The sequence below is a fragment of the Oncorhynchus clarkii genome, chromosome 23, assembly GCF_045791955.1.
Source record: "Oncorhynchus clarkii lewisi isolate Uvic-CL-2024 chromosome 23, UVic_Ocla_1.0, whole genome shotgun sequence".
Taxonomy (NCBI): domain Eukaryota; kingdom Metazoa; phylum Chordata; class Actinopteri; order Salmoniformes; family Salmonidae; genus Oncorhynchus; species Oncorhynchus clarkii.
The window spans coordinates 18,710,872-18,732,736 of NC_092169.1; the positions used below are offsets into that span (position 1 = coordinate 18,710,872).

The 21,865-nt window shown below is 40.3% G+C and overlaps 1 protein-coding gene across 1 annotated transcript in view; it reads right to left on the reverse strand.

Annotated features, from left to right (window-relative positions):
• LOC139381571 (pro-neuregulin-3, membrane-bound isoform-like) overlaps nt 1–21,865 on the reverse strand; it is a 513,481-nt gene that overhangs the window by 210,604 nt on the left and 281,012 nt on the right. The window contains exon 2 of the mRNA XM_071125214.1: nt 9,853–9,982. Within this exon, the coding sequence (XP_070981315.1) occupies nt 9,853–9,982 (130 nt within the window). The remainder of the gene's footprint in view (nt 1–9,852; nt 9,983–21,865) is intronic.

The following is a 21,865-nucleotide window of genomic DNA, read 5'->3' on the forward strand; positions in this document are numbered from 1 at the left end:
TAGTACAATGACTACAGACTTCCAGTCATTGTGCTAACGCTAGATAGCAATTGCTCTAATGCTAGTCAGCCACTTACTTCATACTGTACGCAGATACATAAAAATGGTATCCACAAGTTCATCTGACTCATTGTCAAAATCACAAACTATCCTTTTAAATTCAAATAAGCGTTGGCAATAAAAATAATTTTAAAATGGTATGACTCATCACACTGGAGTGTGTTGATCTAACCTTGTACAGAACACTGATTAAAATTGGCAAGTGAACACCAGGTCTTTAATTATCAATAATTGTATTTGATTTAATCAGGTGCTTCTGATATTCAAGGCTATGAGCATATGCTCTGCAAGCATTACCATACCTAAATCAAAACACAGAGAAAGCTGATCCTCCCCTCCCTCTCCTCTATCTGTCTATTCCCATCCCGGTCATCTCTCCCTCTTCCATTTTGCTGGCATAGTGAATGTCCTTAATCACATCTGTGGGGGTTCATTAGCAGACTCTCTGTCTAGATACAATATTTGGACTCTTATCCTAATTTTCTCCAACCTCGAAAACATGCATCTGCATCAGAGGCACTCATTATTCACAGAGAGGGCTCGTGTGAACCCCACTGATACACAATCAATTTCACACGCTGATGGCATTCAATGCAGGCAGGATAAAGTGGGGAGATATTTCAATTTTTTACTAAAGCAGATGGGTTTTTTAGGAACCTGAGATACAGACATCAGGGAGCAGAATGGATCTGCATGTTTGTTTACCGTACATGGCGCACACACACACACACACACACACACACACACACACACACACACACACACACACACACACTTGGGATCAATCTACACAACACAACCTTTATCCCCAAGGCTTCACCCGTGATGGCTGAGTATATGAAATCACAGGGTGTCAAAAACAATATACCAGATAATACAATTGTCCCCCTCCATATACAGTATCTGATGTACCTGTGCTCAGGTGCATTGTGGGTACTCAGGAGCTGTGGAAATTCTCAGATGAGGGAAAGGGAGGTTATATATTGAAAGGCAGCAGCTTCACTCAACGTCCTCTGGCCTGGCATCAATTCAAGGGTTATGGCAAGTGGGAGGGTAGAAATGTTGAGAGAAATGGAACTGAATCCATTTTTGTGTCTATTTGTATCTCTCAGTTTGCTATGAGGTGCCACAGTCAGAAAACCATAAGGAAGGAAGATCTGAACACATCTGCTTTCCTTCACTCCCCTTCCCCCTGTACTCTTTGAACTTTGGTGTTTTCTGGAACAGCAGTTTGCTGCAAGAGTTACTCTGCTTTTTATCTAATGCAAATGTCAATCAAGACGAAGGGAAAAATGCAGCCGCACATGACTGAAAGGAGCCCAAACTACCTCTGAATAAAGTACCTCACCATCTGATAGAGAATGCAGGTCAAACAAGGACATTTTGGGGCTTAAAGGGCCAATTTCCAGCTGAAACAATAATGGCCACCTCACCTCTTCTTTCGTTAAAAGCTGAGGGATGGATCTGAATGAATGTAACCACTCTCAAATTCATATACAGAGATATGGACTGACCATCCATGATATCAACCTTTTGTTTAAACCATGGTTTGAGGATATACAGTGTTTGTTTACGAACAATGGAGAAAAAAAAGCTGTATGTAAACTAACTCTAACACTTGACTCCGCCCCCCCCCCCCCCCTTACTAGCTCTGACCTCGCTCATAGCTACCTTATTGAGGAAAATGTGAAATGTGGTTGTCCCACCTAGCTACAGTGTCTTAATTAAAACCTCTTGAAGCAAGGGAGCAGTATTTTGATGTTTGGATAAAAAACGTTCCCAAAGAAAAATGTCTATTTTTTCAGGCCCAGGAGCTAGAATTTGCAGATTAGGATATAAAACACTCTAAAGTTTCCAAAACTGTCAAAATATTGTCTGTGAGAAAAACAGAACTGATATTGTAGGCGAAAACCTGAGGAAAATCCAACCAGGAAGTGCTGTTTTTCTGAAACTACTCTGTTCCATTGCAAGCCTATCCTCCATTGAAAGGGATATCAACCAGATTCCTTTCCCTATGGCTTCCACAGGGTGTGAACAGTCTTTAGACATAGTTTCAGGCTTTTATTTTGAAAAATTAGCGAAAATGATCACATCGCGTCAGTGGATAGCAAGGTGTCCCCAGATTTGTTCATGCGCGCAGCAACACAGGAACAAGACCTCTTCTTTCTCTCTTGTATTGAAAAGGCAACCGTCCGGGTGAAATATTATTGAATATTTATTGTAAAAACAACCTGAGGATTGATTATAAAAAACGTTTAGAATTTCTGTCTGACCGTCGTGACCTGCACGAGCCTGTGGATTACTCAAAAAATGCGCCAACCAAATGGAAGATTTGGATATAAAAATAATCTTTATCGAACAAAACAAACATTTATTGTGTAACTGGGAGTCTCGTGAGTGGAAACATTCGAAGATCATCAAAGGTAAGCAATTAATTCTATTGCTTTTCTGACTTTCGTGACCAATCTACTTTGCTGCTAGCTGTTTGTAATGTTTTGTCTACTGAGAGCTATCCTCACATACGCTTGGTTTGCTTTTGCTGTAAAGCTTTTTTGAAAGCTTTTTTGAAATCTGACATGCCAGGTGGATTAACAACAAGCTAAGCTGTGTTTTGGTATATCGCACTTGTGATTTTAGTAATTTAATTTGAATTTGTCGCTCTGCAATTCAGAGGATGTTGACGAAAATGATCCCGCTAAAGGGATCAGTGCGCCAAGAGATTTTAAGATAAATGCACCAATTGTAAGTCGCTTTGGATAAGAGCATCTGCTAAATGACTAAAATAGATTTCAGGTTCTGACGGGGTACGACAGTTGAACGAAGCTCATGAGGCATTTATAAGTTATATTCTTCAAGAATAAATGGTTATATATCATTAATTTATAAGTCCAAAAATGGATGCAGCAACTGCAAATTGCCACTTTAACCTCTTTCAGAAAGGGGGCACTATTTTATGTTTGGAAAAATAAAGTTTACAATGTAAACGGCTTGTTTCTCAGGCCCATATGCTAGAATATGCATACAATTGACAGATTAGGATAAAAAACTCTCTAAAGTTTCCAAAACGGTCAAAATATTGTCTGTGAGTATAACAGAACTGATATTGCAGGTGAAACCTGAGGAAAATCTAACAAGGAAGTGGCTTCTATTTTGAAAGCTCCATGTTCCATAGCCTGCCTTCGCTCAATTTAAAGGGATATCAACCAGATTCCTTTTCCTATCGCTTCCTCAAGGTGTCAACAGTCTTTAGACATAGTTTCAGGCTTTTATTTTGAAAAATGAGCGAGAAAGATAACATCGCGTCAGGTTTCGCATGAGTTTTGCTTGCGCAACAGCTTGGGCAGCCATCGTCTCTCCCTCTCCTACTGAAAAAGACAGTGCCGGTTGATCGATTATCGATTATTTATTTTAAAAACAACCTGAGGATTGATTATAAAATGTTTGACATGTTTCTGTAGACATTACGGATACTATTTGGAATTTTCGTCTGGTTCTCTTGACCGCTCGAGCCTGTGGATTTCTGAACATAACGCGCCAAACAAACGGAGGTATTGTGGATTTAAACATAATCTTTATGGAACAAAAGGAACATTTATTGTGTAACTGGGATTCTCTTGAGTGAAAACATCCAAAGATCATTAAAGGTAAGCGTTTAATTTAATTGCTTTTCTGATTTTCGTGACCAAGCTACTTTGATGCTGGGTGTTCATTATGTTTTGTCTAGTGATCGATAAACCTACACAAACACTTGGATTGCTTTCGCTGTAAAGCATATTCTCAAAATCTGATATGACAGGTCGATTAACAAAATGCTAAGCTGTGTTTTGCTATATTGCACTTGTGATTTCATGAATATAAATATTTTTAGTAATATTATTTGAATGTGGCGCTCTGCAATTCAGTGGTTGTTATTGACAATTATCCCGCTAACGGGATAGGTAGCGTCAAGATTAAGAGGCTGCACACAGTGAATTACCGTATAGGACCTCCTCAGGGCATAGGATATGTATTGGATATAAACCTTCACAATGCACCAACTATTTGACTTAAATTAAACTAAGGCTTCAAATGCCTATCTCTGGGAAATTGATATTCGCAGCCCTTTCATCATGGACACAAACTCCTCAACACCACCGCCATTCCAGTTCCCCACATCAGTCTATCATGAGCAATTAGAACTCTAAGTAGTAGTAGGCCTAGTTATTTTGTCTAAGCCCAAGACACCAGACTACTGCCAGACTACTGCTATTCCTCAGTGCAACTGATCAGTCACTAACAAATGGCATGATGAGGCAATCTAATAGGCATTGATCTAAATTATTAGCCTGGCCCCAGATTTGTTTATGCTTTTGCGAATCTCATTGTCAAAGTCAGGACTGACAGTTCCATAAGGAGTTTCATATTCATTTCAGATAACACCCTTATTCCACCAGGGAGAAGCAAACATCCCCAGCTGCGTGCAAGGCATCTCAGTCTCAATAATATTGACAGGGGCTTTGCATGGATCTCAGCTCTCGTTTCCAACCTGCACTTCCGCACAGTGACAGCTGGGATTGCCTTTCTCCATTGCCACAACGGCGAGGAAAGGCTTAACGTCCCCTTGTTACTAACTAGATGGAGGCCCTTACAGTCGGTTGCAAAAAATAAATTGAATTCCTGCCCAACAGATAGAATAAATAAACGTGGTAGTGTGTTCAAGCCCTGTGTCTCTCTGGGAAGACCAAACCTGGCCTGGCTGACACAATTAGGGATATATTTGTATTAGAATACAGGGAGATGGGGGGGAGAGAGGGGGGGGGGGGGTGTAGAGGAAGAGAGAGAAAGCGATAGAGAGAGAAAAAGTAACAGAAATAGAAAGTAAAACAGAAGCTATCTACGCAACCAGAAGTGATCTTCAAAACAAAACAACATTAGCCTGCAAAAATGTTGTATTGAAAAAATGTGGACTACAGAAAGAAACAAAATAGTACAATTTGAAGCCATATGGCATTAAGTATTACAAGCAATAGAAATGTCCAAAGGATGAACAAAAATGGATTTGTTTTTATTTTGAGAAACAAGATGGGTATGAATATGGTGTAAGATGTCATCAAAGTTTGTTGAAATGCATGTATGTCTGTGTTGGTGTTTTTGTCTTTACTCATCTTTTTTCTTCATGTTGAAGGTTGGGCATTAAGTCCCAGCAGACCTCATCTCTAGTTTAATGTATCTATATTTGTGAATTGTTAAGTTGCCTATTGTCTTTGTATACAGTATATGTTTGTAATGTTTAAAACCCCAATATATATGTATATTTTTTTTAACTGAATTGCAAAACAAAAATACAGTTGCAGTACTTAACTCAAATCTTAACCATGTGTATGTGACAAATAAAATTGGATTTGATTTGATTTGATTTGATCAAAGGGGTAATTTGAAACAAAATCCAGTGCTATAATTACCATAATCAACATAGACCACTGAACTCTGAATAGCCATGTGTAAGTGTATATTCTCCAGTGAGTGCCTTGGGGTTTTGTTATGCAGATTTATTTTTAAATAACAGCACTGACTAATTTAGTGTTTAGATGAACACAAATGTTTTGATAGCATGTTGCCCAAAGCAAGACGCTATTGTATGTTTCTGTTAGGGAGTACCCTTAGGTAAACAAACAACGTCATTGTTTACTAAGAGTATTAAACAGTTATTTGATAAACGGAATGAATAGTTTGGTAGGCAGGTTTTAGCTACTTTGAGACTTGTAGGGAAAGGGAGTTGATTCATGATTTATGATTCTATGGAAAATCGTTGAGCAGAGGATCAAGATTCATCTGAACATTAAAAATGATGCATTCTGAGACAAACTGCATCTGGAATAACATACATTGTCCCCCGTTAATACAATGATTGATGATTAGTCTCAATTCTGTGTAAACTCAAATTGAATTAAACATGCATCGATCCAATGTTTCATGTGAGACTTGTCATTCTTTGTTGATGATTTTATTTTAATTTTACCTCAAAGCATGCCAAAAGAAAATACAGTCTCAGAATTCTTCCCTTTCAGATGCACTGCAGTGTTTCATCACTGATAGCCTCTCACTCACACTTTTGCCTGGAGATCATTGAATGATATGCCCTTACCCGTGCAGTTAGACGAGGCATCATTAACAACGTAGAGAGATGAAACTGAACCGGTATTATTATTTCCAAAAAGCTCTCACAGTCTCAAATCAGAATTAGATGTTAATCCATGTTTCTCAAAAGTCAAATTTCGAAGTTGTTCCAAACTTCAAATTTCAAAGTGTTTAAGGTTAAGTTTACGAATTAACTCCACATTTTTAAGGTTAGGGTTAAGTTTAGGCATTTACTCCGAAGTCCTAAGGTTAGGCATTAACTCCAAATGGTTAAGGTAAGGGTTAAGGTTTGGGATAGGCTTAAAATAAAAAAATATATATACTGTATATATTTTTGCGCTGGATTCAAACATACCATTTTTTGCCCATCCACCATCCCAGTCCACAATGCCCTCACAAAACCGAAACCTAAAAGGCTCCTTAACAACTTCTACACCCAAGCCATAAGACTGCTAAACAAATAATTTGCATTGACCCCCTTTTTACGCTGCTGCTTCTCGCTGTTAATTATCTATGCATAGTAACTTTATCCCTACTTACATGTCACCATGTAAGCATTGGACTAGTAACCGAAAGGTTGGAAGATTGAATCCCTGAGCGGACAAGGTAAAAGAAAATCTGTTTTTCTGCCCCTAACCAAGGCAGTTAACCCACTGCTCCTAAGCCATCATTGAAAATAAGAATTTGTTCTTAACTGATTTGCATAGTTAAATAAAGGGAAAATAAAAATGTTGAGAGTGCTTTAATTTCTAAGGCTTATAACAACCAACCATGTTCTGCTATGTTCCCAACAATCACATCAGCCCTCTCTCACTTATTGTGTCATATAAATCATATTTCTAATCACTGCCCAGTATAATCCACAACACCGTCAAAAGAGCTGCATTTCTGTTTGATGCAAAGGATGTTTTATACGTTTAGGGCCAAGGGACATCCCCGCAAGCCAAATAGTAACTTTCTTTGATAACTATGCCTCATCCCATATGCCTTATAGAACTAGCAAAGACAATCCAGGTTCTTTGCGGAGGAACCTAACACCCATCTGGTGTGAAGAATTACTATTTTCCAGCCTTTTCTGTCCGCTTGTATCAATTTGTTCAAGGCCAAGCAGCCTGCAATGCAACCTCAGCCTCAAAAAAGACTCCAGCAGTCCTTTCAAACTGTGTTGCCACGGCAACAGGCCACAACAAAGAACAACCACCACTTGATTGGTCTTGAAAATAAACTTAAAGTTGCAGTTCTCAGAATTGTTCTCAGAATTGTAGAGGACGGGGCCATACCTGAGGTAAGATTAGACCCAAGTCAAATAATTATAGAGTAGCACTCTCTTAAACAAAACATTTTAGTACTCATCACTTCATTCTCTACCAGAAAGTTGTTTGGCCCTCTTTGAAGACCTGCATGTTAATAGATTCCTATGTTTTCATTTATAAAGCCATTTTACAAAAAGTCCCAATGTTCCTAACATCTTTACCAAACTTTAGACATACGAGTTACCACACCTGGACTCTGTAAATTCCTTTGATCTCTACTGAGTTAGATCAATCAGCTTTTAGTTTTCTTGCATCTTATTTGTGGAAAAATCTTCAAAATGTTCTTACATTAATGTTTTGGTGCCACTAGGGCAATTCAGAAGGCTGATTGAGGAAATTATTACTGATGAATGTGTTAATTTTTTTATGACCATGTTGTTCTTTCTATTTGTATTTTGTATTAATATTGATGTGTGTATTTTCTGTAATTTATGTGATTCAGTTCTCATCTGTAAAAGAGACCTTGGTCTCAGTATGACCAAAATAAAAGGTTAAAAAAAATACACTGCTCTCTTAGATTCTCTTCGATGTGTGCATGACTGTGTGTGTATGTAGTACTCTTCGCAGCATTAACGGGATACTTCGGGATTTTGGAAATGAAGCCCTGTATCTACTTCCCCATAGTCAGACGAACTCATGGATACCATTTTTATGTCGCCGTGTCCATTTTGAAGGAAATTAGAGGTAGTTCCGTGAGACAATTCTAACTAGTGTTAGCTCAATGACTGGACGTCTATGGGTATCTACTGCAGATACCGATAGACATCCAGTTATTGCGCCTACGCTGGTTAGCGAATGTTCTAGCTCTAGATAAACTTTTTTTGCTCTGCGCCATGTTTTTGTAAGCTAGATAGCAAGCTAGCTAGCGAGTGTTTGAAATCATCACATTTATGATGCAAGCTGCTTATGTATGAGGATTGTGCATTAAGTGATTTATGAAGTAAATGTTAAATTTTCTGTCACGTTTGCAGTGACCCTTGGGCATGTGTGAAGACATTTACACATTGTGTCTGTCTTCCAGGTATGTTTTAAGTGTTATTCAGTATGTTGTGCATGCTTGTTGGTTCTCCAGCAGAGCTCACGATTACTCTCTCACTCTCAATGCAAAGCAATGCAGTCGTTCTGATTTGGAATTCTGGTTGAATGTAATTGAATTGTTTATAAAATGTAGAAATTGCCTTCAACTTTAATTGGATAGAATTTAATTGGATTTATATTGTACTAAAACTATACGATAATTTGTTTAAATGTGTATTGTGGATTATGTATTAATGTTAATAACTTTTAACTGTTTTAATTATATAATAAAAATATACAAATCTAAAGCTATTCCTATGCTGGAGATCCTGTCATGTTTGCAGTGACCCTTGTGCATGTATGAAAACATTCAGACGTTGTGTCTGTCTTCCAGGAATAAATAAGACCCAAAAGCAAGTCCTGTGTCTGTCATCCATCTGACCAACCAAACAGAGTTACACATGCTTTCACAGAATTCCATGTCTGACGCATTTACCACTACTCAGCATTAAAACATCAGGCCTTCAGTGACCTGGTCCTTCCAGTGAGGGTACATAACAGAAGTCTTTTAACAGCCAGCCGACTGGAAGTCCTCAGATTATGATTTGGAAGGAGTTTGTTCGAGGACGCAATTAGAGAGCCTCAGTGTTTGAACAGGCTAAGTAGTCAAATAAGTAGGACGACTAAAACTACTTCACCAATTACCACCGTTCAAACAAGGACACTTGGTCTCGTGGTTTCTTGGCTCATTGGTTAGGATTATTAATTTATTAATTCCTCTACTCCATTGTACCTTGGGGTGGGTAACTTTTAAGAACCTACTGCATTAATCACTCAGAAATGTCTTCACTGAACTGCATAATACGTCTAAGACGTCAATCTTTTAATCACAAGTGTTGCACAAGATTACAGTAAATTTTACTAAGACCACCCTGTGGGGACAAACTTCTGTAAAACTGACACTTTAAATCCGACAGAAAATGAACTCTGTGCACCACAGCGAGTGAACTAGTAGAGACACCATCAAACTAACTACCTGACAGAATACTGTTACTATCTGTCAATAACAGTAGACTCTTTCAATCTTTCCTCTGTTAAATATGCACTCTGAGATCTTAAGCATAACAAATTCAGAACATATTGCACAAATTGGATTTGTAACATACCACATGAATTGCAAAATACGTACGATATCATACAAATTGCAAAATCATGTCACACGAAATGGATGACATAGTACACGATTGGCTGAAATAGTACACAACAAAACTACTGGCTGAAGTTATACAAAAGTTGAGAGTGCATCTTTAAGCCTCTTTCAAACACACATACACAGACGTCTTACCTGCAATGTTTGTGTGGGCCACTCAGCGTCTCGATGACAAAGCATTCTCCATCATTCAAGCAGTAGGCCAGGTCCTTCACGTGACATTGCTTGAAATGCTCTGAGCGCATTTGAGGAATGGTGGGTGACGCTGCAGAGAAAATATCGAAATTACAGAAAAGGGAGATGGAGAAAGAGAGAAAAAAGAAAGAGATAATGTCAGTTAAAAAATAACAAGGAACACATTTCATCAGTTCATATTCAAATCAAAACGATAAGACATATATTTCTTATGCCGATCTACGACTAAGTAGTAAGCAACATGTAAGACTCAAAAAGGTACTCTAAGAACTGAAAAAACCTAAATCAAATAAAACTCCCAACAAATTCCCCAGAAATGCACAGTAAGACCACACCCTGCACTGCTGCAGCAGGAGTAGCCATGTGAGTGTTTTCCTATTAGTCTCCTTTGTAGGTTTCATTACTGTAGAAGTGACAGTGGATGTGCTGTAATACACTGTATGTAAAGTTAATACAAAGCCCAGTGTTTGCTTAGCTCCTGGTACATCACTGAGAGAAGATGAATGAGGGATGCTGATAATCTGTCCTGCTCTGATTAATACTGGAAGGTCTGCAGTGTTCGGGAACTTGACTCCTTAAAATGATTAATAACACCAAGAGCCTACGGTGTCGTGAGAATATCAACTTTGCCTAACTGATGACAGTCCTATTAAAATGCTAGACCATGCCTCAATGGTCCTTCAATGGCTAATGTTAGCTAGTTAGCTATTGGCTGTGTACAAGGGGATTGTTTGAAAGAGAAACTCACATTGACTACTATGAGAGATGGTACTCCCTTATTTCCTGTTATAAAATCACAAAAATGTCTTGCTAGCTGACTTACTTTCCGCTGTCGAAGCACTGTTTCCTGAAGCATTCTGCCCTGTTATGAAAGAGCTCCCTGGGTTTACCGTCATGCTGTGGATGTTTGGTCAGTTAATTTGTTCGTTTTGAGAGACTAATTACTAAGCACTTCCCTGCACAAAACACATTGTGGGCACTCCTCATTATTTCTCAAAGTTTGTATTAAACCAAGAGAGAGAAACTCATCGCTGTATTTGGTTTCATGACAATTGAGCTCAGTCAGAACTTGTCACTTTCTTCAGTCCATTTGATGACAGCAGTGAGTGATGGCGAGTGGGAATTACAAGCCAGTGGCTGACAGCACATCATCTGCTGCTGAACAACAGCATTGCAGCGTGTGGGTCGCATAGTAAAAAGATCCGTTAAACCATGAAGCACACGGGCATCTTCCACCCACTCTTGCAGCTCCCAAACTGAGCAGAGTCAACGCTGCTAAGCAGAGAGCGCACTGAACAGAGAGTGCAGTTGCAGTAATTAATGTAATAATTCTAAATGTACCCTGACACGTCGCAAACCACCATTAACAGGTCTGTGACCCACCTCGACCCATACTTTAAGAAAGGCTGGTCTAGACCTGTTGTTTAGAAAGCATGTGACGGATCACGTTTGATTATGTGGACCTCTGGTTGAGAGTCTCTCTGCATGCAGAGTGTATGCCATCCAGAGGAACTGGGGCTCATTTCACTGGGTGTGTTGTTACAGAGAGGGGAACATCTCCAGTAAGAGTGCCTCTCTATAGCTGCCACAAAAGGGAAGTGCTCTTCACCCCCTATTAAAATCTCTTTTTACACCAGGGAATCCAAGTATAACACAACCAGAGCCAATGGAAGGACTCCCAGGCAAGGCCCAGGGGACAGACGTTCACCATGATGTTGGAGCACCACCAAAGCATTGCTTTTAAAAGGACATGGATATGTATGCTGGCTGTCATTATAAGCCCTTTCTGAATCTACCCTGTTCTACTCCTTCTCCCATAGAACAACAGCAGAATTTGACTTGACTGTATTTGTGACCCCTCGAAAACTCGTGCAAAATACAGAAACAGATTATTTGACCTCGGACCCTAATGTCTAATTACCACCATTGTTTGCTTCACTTCTGCCTCCCTCAACTTAACTCCTTCACTCCTTTCCTTTATCAACCAGACCTGATGTGATGAGCTATAGCCTTTGGAGTTGTTTTGTTTCAAATACGTTGAGTGTTAAAGGCTGCCTGAAGTGCGATATGGGTGGGTTTTGCACTTTTGGGACAAATTCATTGGTTATATAGAGCCACACATTCACATTCAAGCGCAGTGAAAGTAATTGAAAGAAAACAAATACTATTTTAACCTAGGTCTGCTATCAACTGACAATGAATTGCCGGACTAAAGATATAAATTAGCTCCAGAGATATGTAACTCCAGTGCATTTACATGGATTTATAAGCTGTAATGTTGGTTAAGAAAGAAGTACAGAAACAGACTCAATGCTGAGCATGACCTCAGGGTTGCACTGTAAGAAACTGAGACCAGAATAGACCTGCTTGTTGAAAACTTGAACCAGTCACACACCTATCATCAGGAATGTGTGTGTGTGTGTGTGTGTGTGTGTGTGTGCGTGCGTGCGTGCGTGCATGAGTGTGTGTGTGTGTTTTATGGTCTACATCTGTGTGATGTGATCAATCAGTTTATTCCAGTTCAGAAAAAAAAATATTTATTGCATTTTAACAGCAACAGTTCCAACCTAGACTTGTTTTCAACAATCATTTCTACAGTATGATTAAATTCTTATTTACAATGACGGACTACCAAAAGGCAAAAGGCCTCCTGCTGGGACAGGGGCTGGGATAAAAAAAATAAAAAATAGGACAAAACACACATCACGACAAGAGAGGCAACTCAACATTACATAAACACGCAACACCATATGTTTGGGGAGTATCCAACATGCCTTTTGGCGAATACCAAACATGTTTGCTTATTTTTTTCTGGCCTCTCTGTCGTAAAGCCCAGCTCTGTGGAGTGTATGGCTTGAAGTGGTCCTATGGACAGATACTCCATTCACAGCTATGGAGCTTTGCAGCTCCTTCAGGGTTTTCTTTGGTCTCTTTGGTGCCTCTCTGATTAATGCCCTCCTTGCGTGGTCCGTGAGTTTTGGTGGGTGGCCCTCTCTTGGCAGGTTTGTTGTGGTGCCCTATTCTTTCCATTTTTATAATGGATTTAATGGTGCTTCGTGGGATGTTCAAAGTTTTGTATATTATTTTATAACCCAACCCTGATCTGTGCTTCTCTACAACTTTGTCCCTGGCCTGTTTGGAGAGGTCCTTGGTCTTCATAGTACCGCTTGCTTGGTGGTCCCTCTTGATTCGTGGTGTTGCAGACTCTGGGGCCTTTCGGAACAGGTGTAAATATACTGAGATCATGTGACAGATCATGTGACACTTAGATTGCACACATCTCTTTTCCATATTATTATTTTTTGAATATTTTGAAAAAAGTTATTTTTTTCATTTCACCAATTTGGACTATTTTGTGTAGGGCCATTACATGAAATCCAAATAAAAATCCATTTAAATTCCAGGTACTTTTGCAAGCCACTGTAAGTCTGTGTGATGTGATCAATCCGTTCAGAATTAAAATGATGTATTGTATTTTAACAGCAACAGTTCCAACCTAGACACATACGTAAGAGTGGTTTTAGTGGGGAAAAATAAACATGAGTAGCTATTTATATGGGTAGTTCATTTAACTGTTATTTGTCTATGTTGCATTTGTTCATGGGCATACAGTAAGGGCAATGAAATGTACCGATATTTACGTATAGTCACATGTTTTCGTAAACTTGGGTCCCAGACAAACACTGAATTTCTAATTTGGGTCCCAGGCTGAAAAGGTTTAATAACCCCTGGTCCAGACTAACAGTGAAATGTTTAAGGACTCTTCCCAACAATAATGAGAGAAATAAAAATAGAGAAATAATAAAAAGTAAAATACGTAATAATAAAAGTACTAATAAATACACATGAGTAACGATAACTTGGCTACATACACGGGGCACCAGTACAGAGTCAATGTGCAGGGCTACAAGGTAATTGAGGTAGATATGTAACCTTTATTTAACTAGGCAGGTCAGTTAAGAACCAATTCTTATTTACAATGACGGCCTACCCCGGCCAATGCTGGGCCAATTGTGCGCCGCCCAATCACGACCAGATGTGATACAGCCTGGAGTCAAACCAGGTACTGTAATGACACCTCTTGCACTGAGATGCACTGTCTTAGACCTCTGTGCTACTCGGGAGCCTTAACTAGGAATAAACTAGGAATAAAGTGAAAGATAATAAACAGTAGCAGCAGCGTATGTGTTGAGTAAAACAGTTAGTCTTAAGAATTGGGGGTAGGAGCTGTTCAGGGTCCTTTAGGTTCAAGAGTTGGTGCATCGGTAATGCTTTCCTTGGGTGGCTGGAGTCTTTTGGGGGATCTGAGAACACATGCCAAATAATAATGTCAGCCTCCTGAAGGGGAAGAGGCATTGCTGTGCCCTCTCCATGACTGTGTTGGTGTGTGTGGACCATGATAGATCATTAGGGATGTGGACACACCGAGGAACTTGAAGCTCTGGAGCCGCTTCACTACAGCCCCACCGTTGTGAAGGGGGGCGTGCTCTGTGTTGAACGCTGAGTCGTAGTCATTGAACAGCATTCTTAAGTATGGGTTCCTCTTGTCCAGGTGGGAAAGGGCAGTGTGGAGCGCAATAGAGATTGCGTCATCTGTTGAGGCGGTATGCAAATTGGAGTGGGTCCAGGGTGTCTGGGATGATGGTGTTGATTTGAGCCATAACCAGCCTTTCAAAGTTTTTCATGAATACATTTGTGAGTGCTATGGAGCGGTAGTCATTTAGACAGGCTACATTGGCGCACAGGGACTATGGTGGTCTGTTTGAAACAAGTACAGTACCAGTCAAAAGTTTGGAGACACCTACTCATTCAAGGGTTTTTCTTTATTTATACAATTTGACAAGACTGAGAGTGATGGAATGCTGCATCAGATGACCTGGCCTCCACAATCACCCGACCACAACCCAATTGAGATGGTTTGGGATGATTTGGACCACAAAGTGAATAAAAAGCAGCCAACAAGTGCTCAGCATATGTGGGAACTCCTTCCAGACTGTTGTAAAAGTATTCCAAGTGAAGCTGGTTGAGAGAATGCCAAGAGTTTGCAAAGCTCTCATCAAGGCAAAGTGTGGCTACTTTGAAGAATCTCAAAAGAAAAACTATTTTGATTTGTTTAACACTTGTTTTATTACAACATGATTCGATATTTGTTATTTCATAGTTTTGATCTATTCACTATTATTCTACAATGTAGAACATAGTAAAAATAAAGAAATACCCTGGAATGAGTAGGTGTGTCCAAACCTTTGACTGGTAATACAGATATTACAGATTGGGTCAGGGAGTGGTTGAAAATGTCAGTGAAGACACACCAGCTGGTCAGCGCATGCTCTCAGTACACATCCTGGTAATTCGTCTGGCTCTGCGGAGAGCGTGATCACACAGTTGCCAGAAACAGATGGTGCTCTCATGCATGGTTCAGTGTTGCTTGCCTCAAAGCACGCATAAAATACATTTAGCTAAGTCTTGTAGGCTCACTTGAATCTGCAGATCGTAAGTGTCACTGTGGGGACGCCATCGTCAATGCACTTATTAATGAAGCCGGTAACTGATGTGATAAACTCCTCAATGCCATTAGAATAATCCCAGGACAGTCTGTGCTACCAAAACAGTCCTATAGCTTAGCATCCGCTTCATCAGACCACTTCGGTATTTAGCGCTTCACTGGTACTTCCTGTTTGAATTTGTTCTTGTAAGCAGGAATCAGGAGGATAAAGTTACAGATTTTCCAAGGGAGAGCTTTGTATGCATTTCTGTGTGTGGAGTAACACTTGACATGCTGGTAGAAATGAGGTAAGATGGATTTCAGTTTTCCTGCATTAAAGTCACCAGCCATTAGGAGCGTGGCTTCTGGATGAGCATTTTCTTGTTTGCTTATGGCCCTGTACAGCTCATTGAGTGGGGTCTTAGTGCCAGCATCAGTTTGTGGTGGTAAATTGACAGCTACAAAAATATAAATGAAAACTTTCTTGGTAAAAGTATGGTAAATAGTATGGTCTACAGCTTATCATTCGGTATTCTAACACAGGCGAGCAGAACTTAGAGACATCCTTAATTTTATAGATTGAGCACCAGCTGTTGTTAAAAGGATACTTTGGGCTTTTGGCAATGATGCCCTTTATCTACTTCCCCAGAGTCGTTTGAACTCATGGATACCATGTTTATGTCTTTGTGTCCAGTATGAAGGAAGTTAGAGGAAGTTTCACGAGCCAATGCTAACTACCATTAGCACAATGTCTAGAAGTCTATGGGTATCTTCATCCAAATCGAGGTTAGTGAATGCTGTTCAGATGTCCAGAAGCTATTTTCCGTCATCTGAAACGATGGCGTAAACATTATATACAAAAATAGTTAAGAACGGTGCAAGAAAACACACAATATAGTGGTCAGGAGCCCGTAAAACAGCTGCTCTCCATTGCAGTACCATTCTATTGCTTAAGTAACCAACATCCATGAAGCACACTTGAGAGCCTCTACTGTTTTAATCAAAATAGACCTTTTAATTTAATACTTGGCTTGTTGGGTATTCAGCATCTCAAACTGCCAAGAATGATGGCAGTTCTGCAGTTTTTTTCTATCTTTGTAATGAATTATGGAGATGTCACGACTCTTTGAAAGAAAGTTGGGCATTCAAGGACAGATGATTTCATGAGACAGCTGCCTGTCAATCTTAGAGGAACCCAGGCAACATCTGGGAAATCTGAGGAGAGTCCCTCCCATCAGATCAATACACCACTACTAGGTCATGGATAACACAGATTTCCACTCTTGCTTCCTATTTGTTTTCCCCTTTAGTGAAAGGCCCAGCTCCTGCTCTAAAGTTACTCTACAGTATGTCACTGTGCTAATGATTGAGGCAGAGTGATGTCATGATGGAAGGGTGGGAAGGACAATTTAGGACATTGTGCTTTCTAAGGTGAGAAATTGACCTTATGCTCTCTGTTGCATCCTTCAGTCTCGATTTCTGTTTTTATGGGAGTGTGTAAGTGTTGTGTGAGGATGTGTTGGAGGAGGTTAAGGGATGAGATCCTGTGGGCGCCATGGTAATAGTGTCCTTCAAAAGTAACGTTCCCCTAGAGTGCATTGCTTGGCAGGCTGACTGATAGTGAAGGTCGCTGAGTATTGATCGACCAAGGAACAGAGAGCAGAACAACAACATAGAAGGAACTAGGACAACAAACCAAACAGGATACAAGGTCTCCTGCAGTGAAATACTTTTTATAGCAGGAATAACCTGTACTATACTCTCAGAACTTTATCCTCTTCTCTGACACACCAGAGTCAGTGATGTATATGAAAGGTATTCCGTCTGATGACGCACGTTGCCTCCGTCTAAAGAGATTACAGTACATACGTAGGTGATACCAGCACACAGAAACTCATGCAGCTTTCATTTAAAAAAGGGGATGGTTAAATCAAATCAAATCAAATTTATTTATATAGCCCTTCGTACATCAGCTGATATCTCAAAGTGCTGTACAGAAACCCAGCCTAAAACATTAGATGGTTAGATGGGAGTCCCCTGAGGGCACAGGAACAACCTATATTACTTCTGTTTAAGGCTGTTTACTGTTTAGTTTCATAACAGTAGAAAACCATAATGGTTATGGCTTTGGTCTAAACCCCTTTCATGACCCATGAGTCTCATTGTATCAAATAATTTCACATCCCAAAGGACAACATTAGCTGAATAGTAGTCTCAAGACTCAATGACTCAAGTAAAAACTAATATCTCACTTTTTGTTTTACAACATTTTTACATTGATACACAATGTGGGTTTAGGGATCTCACATGGTCATATCTCCATGTTACAGCTTCCATGTTACGGAAGACAGTGTCACGCCCTGACCATAGATATCTCTGTTTTTCTATAATTTTTGGTTAGGTCAGGGTGTGACTAGGGTGGGTACTCTAGTTTTGGTATGTCTAGGGTTTTTGTCATCTAGGGTTTTTCTGTGTTGGCCTGATATGGTTCCCAATCAGAGACAGCTGTTTATCGTTGTCTCTGATTGGGGATCATATTTAGGTAGCCATTTTCCCCCATTGTTAGTTGTGGGATCTTGACTATGGTTAGTTGCCTGTCTGCACTAAGTTGTATAGCGTTTCGTTTGTTGGTTTTGTTAAGTGTTTCATTCATTAGAAGAGAATGTACGCATACCACGCTGCTCCTTGGTCTCACTCATACAACAGGCGTGACAGACAGATGGAAGACAAAGGCACCAACTGTGCTAATTAGCTATCTAGCATGCTCGGAAGACCTGTGTGTAATGGAAGAAGGCCGCCAGAAACGTGTTGTCACTGAAAAATATTGTTTCATGTGATATAAATGTAAAGGTCTTTATGTTTCTAGAACCATATTGCAATTTAGAATTGATTCACGTTTAGATGGAGGTTTTGGCTGCCAGAGCCAGTCTACCTCTGAAGATATCATAAGGTCCTTGGACCTTACAGTTTTTCCCAATAGTTTACGCACTAAAATTGGAACTTGAAACGCAATCACTGAAACCTGAAACTCATGTACTAAATCCCTAAACCAAGTCTGCAAAATTGCAAGCGCATTTCCTGCTTTACACTCAGTATTCAATTCTATATCACACTTTTTGTAAAACACTACACACAGTTCTCTATATTGGGCACCACATTCAAAATTAAAATCTCTTTAGTCCCTTTGGAAAGCAACGCCAGTCACAATTCCAAGCTCTATAATTGGCAACACCCACAACTCACAGGTGTAGTTGCTGAATTGTTCACCTACAAATCAGAGCTTTAGCACTAAAGGCCACAGATGAACTCTCCTGTTTTGGAGGAAAATTGAAGTCAATGGTGAAGCAAGAGGTAAAGGAGTGGAAAGGAGGTTATTGTCTCAGATGAGATCAGGGCCACATTGGTTGACCATGTGCTCGGCCATGGATTGAGTATGAGGAAGGCTGGGCAGAGAGTTCAGCCAAACCTGAGCTGCTACACTGCATCTATCATCCGTACATTCAGAAATGAGAACCGATAAGTTACTTACCATCTACACTATGCTCTTTAAGTATGTATACCGCAGTCTGACATATCAATAGGCCTTTGTTACTCAGTAATTGTTGGCCAATGTTTCAGTAATGTCATTTCATATTGAAAGAAAATGTATGATTTTAGCATATTGTAACCAATCATATCATTTGTGGATCTTCTGCAGAACTGAGAGATGGCCAGGCCATGGTGGAAGACTCCGGCTGTCACACCAGAACAGGAGACCGCTACTGTGACCATGTTCGTGGCAAACAATACCATTAGACAACAAGAAATCCAGAACCACATAATCGCAGACAACAAAATATTCAGTAACATTCACCAGGTGGGCTTGTCTACATTGGACCGTGTACTACAGTGCAACCGACTCCGGATGAAACAGGTCTACAGGGTGCCATTTGAGCGAAACTGAGGGTTAAGGAACAGCGCTATGAATATGTGCAAGTAAGTACTATACTGTGAATTTACTGTCATCAGCACTGTATAGACACATTACAGTACAGTAATACATTGTATTGTGCCTCACCATATTGACTGCTCTAGGTCTATGTCACAACAGTCTTGTCTGTTTCAGAGTCTTGGAGCTGGATGCCTCTGCAATTCAGCATGTTTATATTTACATTGAGGCTGGCTTCAACCTAGCCAAAAGAAGGGGTCAGGAACCAAACATTATTTGCTATTGTGAATGTCCCTGGACATCGTGGAGGGAATATCACCATGTGCGCAGCCGTTAGACAGCAAGGCATCCTCCATCACCATGCCAACCTTGGTCCCTACAACACCGCCCTTCATCACATTCCTGGACACACTACATGGAATCCTCATTCCAGCCAAGCAGAGGGGTGGACCAGAGCAGCACAGGTATGTTGACATCTGGGACTACATGAGTTTCCACCGGGCTGCTATGGTCCGTAACTGGTTCATCGACCACCCACAACTTATTGTTCTATACCTCCCACCATATTCCCCATTCCTAAACCATATTGTATAGTTTTTTTTTCGCATGGCGATGGAAGGTGTATGACCGCCATCCTCTCGCATGCATGCCTCTTCTCCTGGCAATGGAGGATGCATGTAGTGAAGTTGATGTGGGGGCTTTCGGCAGCTGGATCCATCACTTCAGAAGGAGAACATGGCTTGTGATGTAGATGAAGTTGCTGTGGTCAGACCAAAATAGGAGGCAGGATGTAGCCTAATGTCTTTCTTACACTATGCATGTGTTTTGTCTTTGTGTTTAGAGCTTTGAAAGAATGAGCCACTTTAATGTTTTCATTTTGTAAAGAAAACCCTATCGTAGTGAATGTATTCTCATTTTGGGTATCAAAAGTGTTACATACCAAACACAAGTGTTAAAAAATAATGCATTTTGGAAATAAATGAGAATGGTTTTATTACTGTATTGCCTGTTTATTTATGTAAACTCAGCAGAAATGTTGTAAGATTTCATTGTAAATGGCTTAAACACTGTTTCCCATGCTTGTTCAATGAACCATAAACAATTAATGAACATTCACCTGTGGAATGGTCATTAAGACACTAACAGCTTACAGATGGTAGGCAATTAAGGTCACAGTTATAAACTTAGGATACTAAAGAGGCCTTTCTACGAATTCTGAAAAACACAATGAAAGCTGCCCAGGGTCCCTGCTCAGCTACGTGAATGTGCCTTAGGCATGCTGCAAGGAGGCATGAAGACTGCAAATGTGGCCAGGGCAAAAAATGTGCAATGTCCGTACTGTGAGACGCCTAAGACAGTGCTACAGGGAGACAGGACAGATAGCTGATGGCTACAATTGCCCGAGTTACATCCGGAACACACAATCCCTCCATCAGTGCTCAGACTGTCAGCAATTGTCTGAGAGAGACTCTACTGAGGGCTTGTAGGCCTGTTGTAAGGCAGGTACTTACCAGACATCACCAGCAACAACGTCGCCTATGGGCACAAACCCACCGTTGCTGTACCAGACAGGACTGGCAAAAAGTGATCTTCACTGAGAAGTTGCAGTTTTGTCTCACCAGGGGTGATGGTCGGATTCACGTTTATCGTCGACGGAATGAGCGTTACACAGCTCATTCCTGGAGCAGGATTGAGGTGGAGGGTCCGTCATGGTGTGGTGTGTCACAGCATCATCGGCCTGAGCTTGTCATTGCAGGTAATCTCAACGCTGTGTGTTAAAGGGAAGACCTCCTCCCTCATGTTGTACCCTTCCTGCAGGCTCATCCTGACATGACCCTCCAGCATGACAATGCCACCAGCCAGTGATTTGTCAGTGTTCTGCCATGGCCAGCGAAGAGTCCGAATCTCAATCCCATTGAGCACGTCTGGGACCCCCTTTGTTTTGACACCCCCTTTGTTCAGGGACACATGATTCAAATCTGTTGTTGAGTCTTGTTATGTTCTTACAAATATTTCCACATTAAGTTTGCTGAAAATAAATGCATTTGACAGAGAGAGGAATCTTCTTTATTTGCTGAGTTTATATTTCAGTAGGTATACATTACTGTAACAATATTTTAGAACCGGCTACAGTGTAACACTGAAAATGCAAAAGGCATCAACCTACTGAGGGGATATTCATAGTAGTGTTTTGTGTTGAGCACATCAATGTGTTTTAGACAGATATATTCACATAAGGGTGTCATTTTGATGCAAAAAAAAACATTTTGGAAAGAGAACAGTTTTGAATGCAGTGTTTGATTTTGTTTGAGATTTGTAGAGTTTTGTATTTTGTGTTTTGGGAAAATGGCCCAAAGATTCAGGAAACATGTGGAAATAATTGTGGAAAACCTGTAATGGTAGGCTCCTTAAGAGTACATCTTGGGCTACCACAAAATGGACCTGCTGCTGCTAATGCAGTGACAAGCTAGCTAAGGATGGAGGTTACATGTGAGTAAAAAGGAAAAAGTGATTGGATTGTTTAATTCGACCTGATAAAT